This window comes from Pseudophryne corroboree, chromosome 8, assembly GCF_028390025.1.
Source record: "Pseudophryne corroboree isolate aPseCor3 chromosome 8, aPseCor3.hap2, whole genome shotgun sequence".
In the NCBI taxonomy this organism is placed as follows: Eukaryota; Metazoa; Chordata; class Amphibia; order Anura; family Myobatrachidae; genus Pseudophryne; species Pseudophryne corroboree.
Window position 1 is genome coordinate 409,610,024 of NC_086451.1, and position 14,503 is coordinate 409,624,526.

Here is a 14,503-nt window from a genome sequence, read left to right on the forward strand (position 1 = left end):
TCCTGCAGCTCTCACTACTATTCCTGTACTGACACTGCACACACAGCTCTGTCCTGCAGCTCTCACTACTATTCCTGTACTGACACTGCAGACACAGCTCTGTCCTGCAGCTCTCACTACTATTCCTGTACTGACACTGCACACACAGCTCTGTCCTGCAGCTCTCACTACTATTCCTGTACTGACACTGCACACACAGCTCTGTCCTGCAGCTCTCACTACTATTCCTGTACTGACACTGCACACGCAGCTCTGTCCTGCAGCTCTCACTACTATTCCTGTACTGACACCGCACACACAGCTCTGTCCTGCAGCTCTCACTACTATTCCTGTACTGACACCGCACACACAGCTCTGTCCTGCAGCTCTCACTACTATTCCTGTACTGACACCGCACACACAGCTCTGTCCTGCTGCTCTCACTACTATTCCTGTACTGACACCGCACACACAGCTCTGTCCTGCAGCTCTCACTACTATTCCTGTACTGACACTAAACACACAGCTCTGTCCTGCTGCTCTCACTACTATTCCTGTACTGACACCGCACACACAGCTCTGTCCTGCTGCTCTCACTACTATTCCTGTACTGACACTGCACACACAGCTCTTTCCTGCAGCTCTCACTACTATTCCTGTACTGACACTGCACACACAGCTCTGTCCTGCAGCTCTCACTACTATTCCTGTACTGACACTGCACACAGCTCTGTCCTGCAGCTCTCACTACTATTCCTGTACTGACACTGCACACACAGCTCTGTCCTGCAGCTCTCACTACTATTCCTGTACTGACACCGCACACACAGCTCTGTCCTGCAGCTCTCACTACTATTCCTGTACTGACACCGCAAACACAGCTCTGTCCTGCTGCTCTCACTACTATTCCTGTACTGACACCGCACACACAGCTCTGTCCTGCTGCTCTCACTACTATTCCTGTACTGACACTAAACACACAGCTCTGTCCTGCAGCTCTCACTACTATTCCTGTACTGACACCGCACACACAGCTCTGTCCTGCAGCTCTCACTACTATTCCTGTACTGACACCGCACACACAGCTCTGTCCTGCAGCTCTCACTACTATTCCTGTACTGACACTAAACACACAGCTCTGTCCTGCTGCTCTCACTACTATTCCTGTACTGATACTGCACACACAGCTCTGTCCTGCAGCTCTCACTACTATTCCTGTACTGACACTGCACACACAGCTCTGTCCTGCAGCTCTCACTACTATTCCTGTACTGACACTGCACACACAGCTCTGTCCTGCAGCTCTCACTACTATTCCTGTACTGACACCGCACACACAGCTCTGTCCTGCAGCTCTCACTACTATTCCTGTACTGACACTGCACACACAGCTCTGTCCTGCAGCTCTCACTACTATTCCTGTACTGACACTGCACACACAGCTCTGTCCTGCAGCTCTCACCACTATTCCTGTACTGACACCGCACACACAGCTCTGTCCTGCAGCTCTCACTACTATTCCTGTACTGACACTGCACACACAGCTCTGTCCTGCAGCTCTCGCTACTATTCCTGTACTGACACTGCACACACAGCTCTGTCCTGCAGCTCTCACTACTATTCCTGTACTGACACTGCACACACAGCTCTGTCCTGCAGCTCTCACTACTATTCCTGTACTGACACTGCACACACAGCTCTGTTCTGCAGCTCTCACTACTATTCCTGTACTGACACTAAACACACAGCTCTGTCCTGCAGCTCTCACTACTATTCCTGTACTGACACTAAACACACAGCTCTGTCCTGCAGCTCTCACCACTATTCCTGTACTGACACTGCACACACAGCTCTGTCCTGCAGCTCTCACTACTATTCCTGTACTGACACTAAACACACAGCTCTGTCCTGCAGCTCTCACTACTATTCCTGTACTGACACTAAACACACAGCTCTATCCTGCAGCTCTCACTACTATTCCTGTACTGACATTGCACACACAGCTCTGTCCTACAGCTCTCACTACTATTCCTGTACTGACACTGCACACACAGCTCTGTCCTGCAGCTCTCACTACTATTCCTGTACTGACACTAAACACACAGCTCTGTCCTGCAGCTCTCACTACTATTCCTGTACTGACACTAAACACACAGCTCTATCCTGCAGCTCTCACTACTATTCCTGTACTGACATTGCACACACAGCTCTGTCCTGCAGCTCTCACTACTATTCCTGTACTGACACTGCACACACAGCTCTGTCCTGCAGCTCTCACTACTATTCCTGTACTGACACCGCACACACAGCTCTATCCTGCAGCTCTCACTACTATTCCTGTACTGACACTGCACACACAGCTCTGTCCTGCAGCTCTCACTACTATTCCTGTACTGACACTGCACACACAGCTCTGTCCTGCAGCTCTCACTACTATCCTGTACTGACACTACACACACAGCTCTGTCCTGCAGCTCTCACTACTATTCCTGTACTGACACCGCACACACAGCTCTGTCCTGCAGCTCTCACTACTATTCCTGTACTGACACTGCACACACAGCTCTGTCCTGCAGCTCTCACTACTATTCCTGTACTGACACTGCACACACAGCTCTGTCCTGCAGCTCTCACTACTATTCCTGTACTGACACTGCACACACACAGCTCTCTCCTGCAGCTCTCACTACTATTCCTGTACTGACACTGCACACACAGCTCTGTCCTGCAGCTCTCACTACTATTCCTGTACTGACACTGCACACACAGCTCTGTCCTGCAGCTCTCACTACTATTCCTGTACTGACACTGCACACACAGCTCTGTCCTGCAGCTCTCACTACTATTCCTGTACTGACACCGCACACACAGCTCTGTCCTGCAGCTCTCACTACTATTCCTGTACTGACACTGCACACACAGCTCTGTCCTGCAGCTCTCACTACTATTCCTGTACTGACACTGCACACACAGCTCTGTCCTGCAGCTCTCACTACTATTCCTGTACTGACACCGCACACACAGCTCTGTCCTGCAGCTCTCACTACTGTCCCTGTACTGACACCGCACACACAGCTCTGTCCTGCAGCTCTCACTACTATTCCTGTACTGACACTGCACACACAGCTCTGTCCTGCAGCTCTCACTACTATTCCTGTACTGACACCGCACACACAGCTCTGTCCTGCAGCTCTCACTACTGTCCCTGTACTGACACCGCACACACAGCTCTGTCCTGCAGCTCTCACTACTATTCCTGTACTGACACTGCACACACAGCTCTGTCCTGCAGCTCTCACTACTATTCCTGTACTGACACCGCACACACAGCTCTGTTCTGCAGCTCTCACTACTATTCCTGTACTGACACTGAACACACAGCTCTGTCCTGCAGCTCTCACTACTATTCCTGTACTGACACCGCACACACAGCTCTGTCCTGCAGCTCTCACTACTATTCCTGTACTGACACTGCACACACAGCTCTGTCCTGCAGCTCTCACTACTATTCCTGTACTGACACCGCACACACAGCTCTGTCCTGCAGCTCTCACTACTATTCCTGTACTGACACTGCACACACAGCTCTGTCCTGCAGCTCTCACTACTATTCCTGTACTGACGCCGCACACACAGCTCTGTCCTGCAGCTCTCACTACTATTCCTGTACTGACACTGCACACACAGCTCTGTCCTGCAGCTTTCACTACTATTCCTGTACTGACACCGCACACACAGCTCTGTCCTGCAGCTCTCACTACTATTCCTGTACTGACACTAAACACACAGCTCTGTCCTGCAGCTCTCACTACTATTCCTGTACTGACACTAAACACACAGCTCTATCCTGCAGCTCTCACTACTATTCCTGTACTGACATTGCACACACAGCTCTGTCCTGCAGCTCTCACTACTATTCCTGTACTGACACTGCACACACAGCTCTGTCCTGCAGCTCTCACTACTATTCCTGTACTGACACTAAACACAAAGCTCTGTCCTGCAGCTCTCACTACTATTCCTGTACTGACACCGCGCACACAGCTCTGTCCTGCAGCTCTCACTACTATTCCTGTACTGACACCGCGCACACAGCTCTGTTCTGCAGCTCTCACTACTATTCCTGTACTGACACCGCACACACAGCTCTGTCCTGCAGCTCTCACTACTATTCCTGTACTGACACTGCACACACAGCTCTGTCCTGCAGCTCTCACTACTATTCCTGTACTGACACTGCACACAAAGCTCTGTTCTGCAGCTCTCACTACTATTCCTGTACTGACACCGCACACACAGCTCTGTCCTGCAGCTCTCACTACTATTCCTGTACTGACACTGCACACACAGCTCTGTCCTGCAGCTCTCACTACTATTCCTGTACTGACACCGCACACACAGCTCTGTCCTGCAGCTCTCACTACTATTCCTGTACTGACACTGCACACACAGCTCTCTCCTGCAGCTCTCACTACTATTCCTGTACTGACACCGAACACACAGCTCTGTCCTGCAGCTCTCACTACTGTCCCTGTACTGACACCGCACACACAGCTCTGTCCTGCAGCTCTCACTACTATTCCTGTACTGACACCGCACACACAGCTCTGTCCTGCAGCTCTCACTACTATTCCTGTACTGACACCGCACACACAGCTCTGTCCTGCAGCTCTCACTACTGTCCCTGTACTGACACCGCACACACAGCTCTGTCCTGCAGCTCTCACTACTATTCCTGTACTGACACTGCACACACAGCTCTGTCCTGCAGCTCTCACTACTATTCCTGTACTGACACTGCACACACAGCTCTGTTCTGCAGCTCTCACTACTATTCCTGTACTGACACTGAACACACAGCTCTGTCCTGCAGCTCTCACTACTATTCCTGTACTGACACTGCACACACAGCTCTGTCCTGCAGCTCTCACTACTATTCCTGTACTGACACTGCACACACAGCTCTGTCCTGCAGCTCTCACTACTATTCCTGTACTGACACCGCACACACAGCTCTGTTCTGCAGCTCTCACTACTATTCCTGTACTGACACTGCACACACAGCTCTGTCCTGCAGCTCTCACTACTATTCCTGTACTGACACCGCACACACAGCTCTGTTCTGCAGCTCTCACTACTATTCCTGTACTGACACTACACACACAGCTCTGTCCTGCAGCTCTCACTACTATTCCTGTACTGACACCGCACACACAGCTCTGTCCTGCAGCTCTCACTACTATTCCTGTACTGACACTGCACACACAGCTCTGTCCTGCAGCTCTCACTACTATTCCTGTACTGACACCGCACACACAGCTCTGTCCTGCAGCTCTCACTACTATTCCTGTACTGACACTGCACACACAGCTCTGTCCTGCAGCTCTCACTACTATTCCTGTACTGACACCGCACACACAGCTCTGTCCTGCAGCTCTCACTACTATTCCTGTACTGACACCGCACACACAGCTCTGTCCTGCTGTTCTCACTACTATTCCTGTACTGACACCGCACACACAGCTCTGTCCTGCAGCTCTCACTACTATTCCTGTACTGACACCGCACACACAGCTCTGTCCTGCAGCTCTCACTACTATTCCTGTACTGACACTGCACACACAGCTCTGTCCTGCAGCTCTCACTACTATTCCTGTACTGACACTGCACACACAGCTCTGTCCTGCAGCTCTCACTACTATTCCTGTACTGACACCGCACACACAGCTCTGTCCTGCAGCTCTCACTACTATTCCTGTACTGACACCGCACACACAGCTCTGTCCTGCAGCTCTCACTACTATTCCTGTACTGACACTGCACACAGCTCTGTCCTGCAGCTCTCACTACTATTCCTGTACTGACACTGCACCCACAGCTCTGTCCTGCAGCTCTCACTACTATTCCTATACTGACACCGCACACACAGCTCTGTCCTGCAGCTCTCACTACTATTCCTGCACTGACACTGCACACACAGCTCTGTCCTGCAGCTCTCACTACTATTCCTGCACTGACACTGCACACACAGCTCTGTCCTGCAGCTCTCACTTTTATTCCTGTACTGACACTGCACACACAGCTCTGTCCTGCAGCTCTCACTACTATTCCTGTACTGACACCGCACACACAGCTCTGTCCTGCAGCTCTCACTACTATTCCTGTACTGACACCGCACACAGCTCTGTCCTGCAGCTCTCACTACTATTCCTGTACTGACACCGCACACACAGCTCTGTCCTGCAGCTCTCACTACTATTCCTGTACTGACACTGCACACACAGCTCTGTCCTGCAGCTCTCACTACTATTCCTGTACTGACACTGCACACACAGCTCTGTCCTGCAGCTCTCACTACTATTCCTGTACTGACACTGCACACACAGCTCTGTCCTGCAGCTCTCACTACTATTCCTGTACTGACACCGCACACACAGCTCTGTCCTGCAGCTCTCACTACTATTCCTGTACTGACACCGCACACACAGCTCTGTCCTGCTGCTCTCACTACTATTCCTGTACTGACACTGCACACACAGCTCTGTCCTGCAGCTCTCACTACTATTCCTGTACTGACACCGCACACACAGCTCTGTCCTGCAGCTCTCACTACTATTCCTGTACTGACACCGCACACACAGCTCTGTCCTGCTGCTCTCACTACTATTCCTGTACTGACACTGCACACACAGCTCTGTCCTGCAGCTCTCACTACTATTCCTGTACTGACACTGCACACCTAATTTTGTCACTACACCTCCACTTAACCAGCTGTCTTGTCATTTTTGTTGCTCAGTACAGTTTTGTTTCATACGCTGAATATGTTGCTTTCTCATAGCTGTGGGTGCAGCGTACGCCATGAAGCGTGAGAACGTAGACCGCGCCGTCATCTGCTATTTTGGTGAAGGAGCCGCCAGTGAAGGAGATGCTCACGCTGCTTTTAACTTTTCCGCCACGTTAGAGTGTCCGGTGATCTTCTTCTGCAGGAACAACGGATACGCGATCTCTACCCCGACCAACGAGCAGTACCGTGGAGATGGCATTGGTGAGTGCCAGATGTGTCTCTTTCATCCATGATGGGAACACTGGAAATACTGGGTAACTCTGTGCAGTACAGGAGCCTTAGACATCTCCTCCTCTGACCCACATAGGTTTACTCCTGGTATAGTCTGTGAGTGGACTGGACCGTAAAGGAATAAAATAGTAGCGCAACTCCTGTAGCGTAGTAAGGAGGTATTTTCACATTGTCAGTCTCCTGATTGTCTATTCCATTTGTTTGGAATTTGTGACCCATTAGCTTGTTCATGTTGTAAGCCTGTTTGCTGTGCTGGAACAGGATACGATCATTAGGTCGACAGGTCAAAAGGTCGACATGAGTTTTTCCACATATTTTTTTCATTTTTTTGGATTTCTTCATACTTAACGATCCACGTGGACTACGATTGGAACGGTAACCTGCCCGAAGCATGGCGAGTGAAGAAGGTGCACTAATTTGGGTTCCCCGTCACTTTACAGAGAAAATGACACCAAAAAGTAAAAAAAAACTCATGTCGACCTTTTGACCTGTCGCCCTAGTACATGTCGACCTAATGGCAATGTCGACCTTCAGTGGTTGACCTAAGTTGGGTCGACCCATACCCGCTGGGACAGAGCCACTAAGTGGGTAATACAAAGATAGGCACCGTTGCCCCCTAGTGTCTGTATCTATGAATACACTTTAAGCATTACGCTGTAAAATTTATGATGATTGTTGCCAGGGAAATATCCTTTATCTAAATAGAGGGGGAGGGGGGGGGGGGGGGGATTTTCAGCTTGAAAAGTTATATTTTATTCTTACAAGTTACTGAGACCTGACATACCTGGGCCCATTCTGCAGAGCGCTGGGAAGTGGGTGAAATACATATACAGTGGGGTAAATTTACTAAGATGGGAGTTCTATTTAAGATGGATAGTTGCCCATCTCAGTAAATTTACCCCAGTGTTTCCAATCTGTGATCTCCCCAGGTCCCCAGCTCTCGGGGGCCAGGTGTTTACTATATGCATCTGTCACTTCTAGCTCTGTGTAGAATCTGAATGCTTTACACTTACATAGCACAGGTAGGATAAAGTTGGTATTTGTGGGGGTCGCATTGTTACACAGCGGGCCACTAATGGATGTCAAAGATCTCTGACTTGTGTGTTGTCACAGCTGCTCGGGGCCCTGGTTATGGTATCATATCTGTTCGTGTGGATGGCAATGATGTCTTCGCTGTGTATAATGCTACCAAAGAGGCGAGACGCAGAGCAGTAGCGGAGAACCAGCCTTTCCTCATAGAGGCCATGACGTACAGGTAATCTATAGTTGTGCTGGAAACATGAGGGCCGCTGACCTGCAGAGATTGAGGCTAAGTAACGCTCGTGTGTATTGAAGGATCGGGCACCACAGCACCAGCGATGACAGCTCTGCATACCGTTCTGTAGATGAGGTCAATTACTGGGATAAACAGGACCACCCCATTTCCCGGCTCCGACACTACATGCTGCACAAGGGCTGGTGGGATGAGGAGCAAGAGAAAATATGGAGGAAGAAGTCCCGCAAAATGGTGAGGACCACTCTGTATCTGAGCTGTATGTGCAGGTTATATTGTAGTGCTGCCCAGGGCCGTGCCACTTACCTGGTCCCACAGCACTAAGCAGGGCAGATGTAAGGGAAGTGCATGTGTTTGTGCTTCTTACAGTCTGACATCCAGTGTGTATCAGTCATTAATGGAAAGACCTGCGCTCCAACATGCAGTATGGAAAATGTGCAGAGGACTTGAGTTGAGAATCACTAGCATAGCGGGGCAGTGCAGGGACTGTGTGTGTACATGGAGTAGTGGGATAGTGCAGGGACTGTGTGTGTGTGTACATGGAGTAGTGGGATAGTGTAGGGACTGTGTGTGTGTGTGTGTACATGGAGTAGTGGGATAGTGCAGGGACTGTGTGTGTGTGTGTGTGTACATGGAGTAGTGGGATAGTGCAGGGACTGTGTGTGTGTGTACATGGAGTAGTGGGATAGTGCAGGGACTGTGTGGGATAGTGCAGGGACTGTGTGTGTGTACATGGAGTAATGGGATAGTGCGGGGACTGTGTGTGTGTGTACATGGAGTAGTGGGATAATGCAGGGACTGTGTGTGTGTGTGTACATGGAGTAGTGGGATAGTGCAGGGATTGTGTGGGTGTGTACATGGAGTAGTGGGATAGTGCAGGGACTGTGTGTGTGCATGGAGTAGTGGGATAGTGCAGGGACTGTGTGTGTGTACATGGAGTGTCGGGAAGGTGCAGGGACTGTGTGTGTGTACATGGAGTGTCGGGAAGGTGCAGGGACTGTGTGTCTGTGTGTACATAGAGTGTCGGGAAGGTGCAGGGACTGTGTGTGTGTGTACATGGAGTAGTGGGATAGTGCAGGGACTGTGTGTGTACATGGAGTAGTGGGATAGTGCAGGGACTGTGTGCGTGTAAATGGAGTAGTGGGATAGTGCAGGGACTGCGTGTGTGTGTGTGTGTACATGGAGTAGTGGGATAGTGCAGGGACTGTGTGTGTGTACATGGAGTGTCGGGAAGGTGCCAGGGACTATGTGTACAGTAGTAGTGGGATAGTGCATGTCCCGTGTGTGTGTACATGGAGTAGTGGGACAGTGCAGGGCCCGTGTGTGCATGGAGTAGTGGGATAATGCAGGGGCTGTGTGTGTGTGTGTACATGGAGTAGTGGGATAGTGCAGGGACTGTGTGTGTACATGGAGTAGTGGGATAGTGCAGGGACTGTGTGTGTGTACATGGAGTGTCGGGAAGGTGCCAGGGACTATGTGTACAGTAGTAGTGGGATAGTGCATGTCCCGTGTGTGTGTACATGGAGTAGTGGGACAGTGCAGGGCCCGTGTGTGCATGGAGTAGTGGGACAGTGCAGGGTCTGTGTGTGTGTACATGGAGTGTCAGGAAGATGCAGGGACTATGGGGTCATTCAGATCTGATGGTAGATATGCTAAATTTAGCACATCTACGATCCGTTACTCAGACATGCAGGGGGATGCCCAGCACAGGGCTAGTCCGCCCCGCATGTCTGGCAGAGTGGGTTAGTGCATGTGGGGAGTCCTTACTATGAGGAATGTACTGAGTGTTTTGTACTTCTAGGTGATGGAAGTTTTTGAAGAGGCCGAGCGAAAACGCAAGCCCAAGATCGAGCACATGTTCTCAGATGTCTACTGCGAGATGCCTGCGCATCTAAAGAAACAGGAAGAGTCTCTGATGAAACACTTGAAGATTTACGGGGAACATTATCCTTTGGACAACTTTGAGAAGTAACTCCCCAGCGGGAGCCAGAAACATGCTGTTACTCCGAGATTCCTGTTACGGCCGCACAACGCTCCAGACTGTGTCACCTCCTCAGGGCTGCTCATTCCAGCTTTTATATTTCTGATTTCCGTGGTGGCTGAAAATCGGCATTATTTAGGGAGAGGGTGGTTTTAAAACAAGTGTCAGTGTTTCGAGATACTGTGCAACGTCTTTCTGCTGTGCCTGAGACATGTAGGATTGCCATGGCAGGTGAGAGAGATCAGGCTATGTAACTTATTCTATTACAATAGAACACTAAACATTGGGGCATCTGTGAAGAGATTGCAGTGAATAAATGTCTTACACATTTGGGTGTCCACATCTTGTCGCTCGTCTCTTCATTATTCACCGTGCTCTAGGATATGGAAACTTTCCTACAAGTACCTTGTATCTGAACCAAACCTATTTGACTGTAGAACATGGTACTGCCAGCTTTAGGCTGTAGAAGACCGCATCCGGATGGGAGATAAACAGTAGGTAGACAGTCAATAGGCAGTCACATGGTTTTTTGTGATAGGGTTAGGCACTTGGGGGAGGGTTAAGGTTAGGCCGCCGAAGGGGATTGGTTGGGATGAGGAAGAGGACTGTTAGGGTAGGAACTAGGGGGATCGTTAGGGTTAAGCCCTAGGGAGAGAGAGAGGCCGCCGGAGGCGATGGTTCAGTACTTGACGGAGGTTTAGTTTTAGTTGGGCACTAGGGTGAGGGTTAGGGTTCAAAGAACACAGAAAACGTGTCCGCCATTTGTATGTTGAACTTTTGACTCTCCCAACCTATTGACTGTCTATCTTGTAATCCACACCCATAGAAGACATCACTGCCAGAGGAGTACTGGTACTGGGATTAATGGCACCCAATGTGGGGGGCGGAGCTTATCGTGTCTCAATACCTATTACAATAAGATCTGCCCTGCATTGTATGCTATAAATTATAAATTCTCTATTTGGGAATTGAGAAATATGCATGCCCTGGATTGCTGTGCAGCTATTTTTCTGTTATTTTAGGACGAGTGTTCTAATCTTCTCGTCTATTTCCTTCATTCAATATACCATAAGAATGTCAGCAATTTAAAGAGAAAACGCGTCGCTGGATAACGTGAAAACTGTTTATTTTATTCACATCTTCCATACAAATGGTTATTCAGTATTTTAAAGACTGATCCGTTTTGCTGTAGAGTTGGGTTGAAGTATCCTGATGTTACCATCCCTTACAGAGCCCATTGTTAGTCTGTCAGAAAATAAAATCTCTTACTGTGATGCAGAACTAATGGACAGTGCACACAGAAATGTCTAAATGGGTTTTTCATAAATAATTCTATTACTGAAAACCTGGAATCTGCTCCTGCTCTGTGTCTGCCCACATTGCCATAGCTTGTACTTCTCCCATCCCCTACAGATGAATCCTTTTCCTGCCAGCTGCTAGATATAATAAATTAACCCCCTCTACTCCGTTGTTGTCCGAGGCAGTAACATGTGCGTGATTTGAACAAAGCAAACCACACGTTTCTTGGCATCCTATTTACAAATGATGGTTGAAGGCTCTGTCTTCCAATTATCAGTTTCCAGCTCCGAGTGTAATTATTTAAAATATTTTTCTAGAATTGCATCCTAATGACTTTGTGAGATGATGCATCGCTGAAAGCTTGCCCACTGTACGAGCTGATGGAGTCAAGTATCTACTCAGCTAGGAGCTTTTAACCCATTATTTCCATAATCTGGTGTACAGGTAGTTGGTTATAGAAGATTGGCCATAGATATCTTTATAAAGGAGTTCTAAAGGGTGGGGAACATATTAATTGAGGTATCTTAGGTAATTTGTGATACTTAGGACATAAATGAGAGTCTTGAATGGATGTGCATTCTAAGAAAGCCTAAACACCTTGACTTTATAAGCCTATGGGGGTTCTATAGCCAGGACAGATGTACACTGGTGGGTGTGTTCCTCTGCTTTTACCAATGCAGTGTCTGGGGAATGTGCATGCCCTGTCAGTCTGCATTCAGGCTCTGTCAAATCTGTACAGAGGCTACTGTCTGCCATCACATCTAGTTTTTCTTCCTGGAAAAGGGCTTGATTTGACCACATCCTTTGAGGACACTGGTTAGGGGTTAAATTCACTATGCTACGTATTTTAAAGCAGCAGCGTCTTTGGCCACTGGATTTAAAAGGGCAGAAAATGTTCATTACCAAACCTGGTTTTGCTTTCAATATTATTACCCGTGTAACCTCTGAAAACGCAGCTGCTTTGAAACGCTCCGAATAGAACGTTCACTCTCAGGGCTCATGCTAAGCTTTCAGTGGGATGTATGTTACAACTTACAGTTATACTATTACAGGAGCACTTTGATCAACGTCGACTGTAAACTTTGAACAGAAAGTGACACGTAGGAACGGTTCTGTTGGTCCTCGCACTCACTAGAAATAAATGAAGATAAAGCATATAGTATTTTAGGACAAATCTAGAAGATGAAGGGGCAGACTAGATGGGCCAAGTGGTTCTTATCTGCCGTCAAATTCTTGGTAATGAAGGGGACATACTTGCCGACTTTTAGGCTGCTCTCTCCAGGAGAGAGCAGCCAGGTCGGCTCAGCAGGGGGGCGGGCAGTGACGTAACGTGCAGAGGGGGGCGGGCCAGAGGCGGAATGGGGGCGTGGTTGCAGTATTGCATCATGTAAGCCACGCCCCCCGCTGTGTAATGCCGCTATAACCGGCATTATACAGCAGGGGGTGTGGCTATGAAGACGCGATTCAACAAGAATTGCGTCATCGCCTGCCCGGACCGCCCACTTTACTCGCTAAGTGGGCGGCCGGGCAGGGGGGACCCCTGAAATCAGGAGACTTGCCTGCTCTTCCGGGGGGCCGGGAGGGTCACCCGATTTTCGGGAGCCTCCCGGCCATTCCGGGAGAGTAGGCAAGTATGGAAGGGAACAGACCTTACTTGGTAGTGGTTTGGACTTTTAAGTGATATTTTAATGGTATGCAGTTCTAGTTTCCACATTTACTAAGTCTACATTCGGGATGTCGCCAGTTTTTATGTCAACGTGATGAACTTATCGACATGGATAAAATGAATATATACTGAAAATGTCAACATTAGGGATACCTAAAAACGACATTGTTGACTTAATATAATAAATCTGTTTTTACAGTTTCCGCTGTCCCTAATTTAATTTTTGCATAATGGGCAGAATAAGAGGCAGTCCCCGTTTTATGCAGTTAATAAATATGAGCCTTGGAGAGCGATAAAATGGACAGAGGTAAAGTACCAGCCAATCAGCTCCTGTCATTTTACAGGCGGTGTTTAAAAATGACAGGAGCTGATTGGTACTTTATCTCCGTCCATTTTATTTCTCTCCAAGGCTTGGTACATAGACCACATAATATATGAGGGAAGCCTCTCCGATACACTAACAATAAATAGGTGTGGAAGCAGATGAGTTTTCAAAGGGTTCAATGATACCTAGAACTGATGTCATTTCATACACAAATCCTGTGCCCTAACTAATATATATGTGAATTAGTTATTTTCTGCCGGGCGCCACAGAGTTTAGACACAACCAGCGTCTGATTAAATAAATAAACCTATAAAATATCCCAGAGGTTCTCAAACTCGGTCCTCAGAACCCCACACAGTGCATGTTTTGCAGGTCTCCTCACAGAATCACAAGTGAAATAATAAGCTCCACCTGTGGACCTTTTAAAATGTGTCAGTGAGTAATTAATACACCTGTGCACCTGCTGGGTTACCTGCAAAACATGCACTGTGTGGGGTCCTGAGGACCGAGTTTGAGAACCTCTGAAATATTCAATTCAATAAACTAACAATATTCACCAGAAGCTTAAAAACTTTCATACCAACAGTTCATACATATTACATTGGTGCACAGAACAGTATTGAAATAAATGTCTGTTTCTACAGTATTTATGCCACCAGAAACAGCAGTCCCATATATAATATGATGTTATCTCCTTGTTAGAATAGGACTGTCCAGTGATGTACATAATTACCATAAATGGTCACTGATAGAGGGATGTTCTCCTCAGAATGAATGTCCATGATGTGACTTGGAGACCCTCAGTTCTGCACGATGCTGGTACAAAGTCCAGTCCTAATGGGCAATGGAGACGAAGAAACGCTGTAAGTGGACTGCAATCCTTGGGCAGCAATAAGTCACCTTAG

The 14,503-nt window shown here is 48.4% G+C and overlaps 2 protein-coding genes across 5 annotated transcripts in view; one reads left to right on the forward strand and one right to left on the reverse strand.

The window, feature by feature from the left end:
- BCKDHA (branched chain keto acid dehydrogenase E1 subunit alpha) overlaps positions 1–10,650 on the forward strand; it is a 48,406-nt gene extending 37,756 nt beyond the window's left edge. The window contains exons 6-9 of the mRNA XM_063937837.1: positions 6,818–7,024; positions 8,168–8,309; positions 8,390–8,561; positions 10,129–10,650. Of these exons, the coding sequence (XP_063793907.1) occupies positions 6,818–7,024; positions 8,168–8,309; positions 8,390–8,561; positions 10,129–10,299 (692 nt within the window). The 3' untranslated portion in view covers positions 10,300–10,650. The remainder of the gene's footprint in view (positions 1–6,817; positions 7,025–8,167; positions 8,310–8,389; positions 8,562–10,128) is intronic.
- A 767-nt stretch (positions 10,651–11,417) lies between these two features.
- Positions 11,418–14,503, reverse strand: part of LOC134949339 (distal membrane-arm assembly complex protein 2-like) — a 108,839-nt gene continuing 105,753 nt past the window's right edge. For 3 of the 4 annotated variants that reach the window (XM_063937841.1, XM_063937844.1, XM_063937840.1), the window contains one exon: positions 11,418–12,738. In XM_063937841.1, the coding sequence (XP_063793911.1) occupies positions 12,654–12,738 (85 nt within the window). In that variant the 3' untranslated portion in view covers positions 11,418–12,653. The remainder of the gene's footprint in view (positions 12,739–14,503) is intronic. The other variant, XR_010183144.1, reaches the window with a different exon arrangement.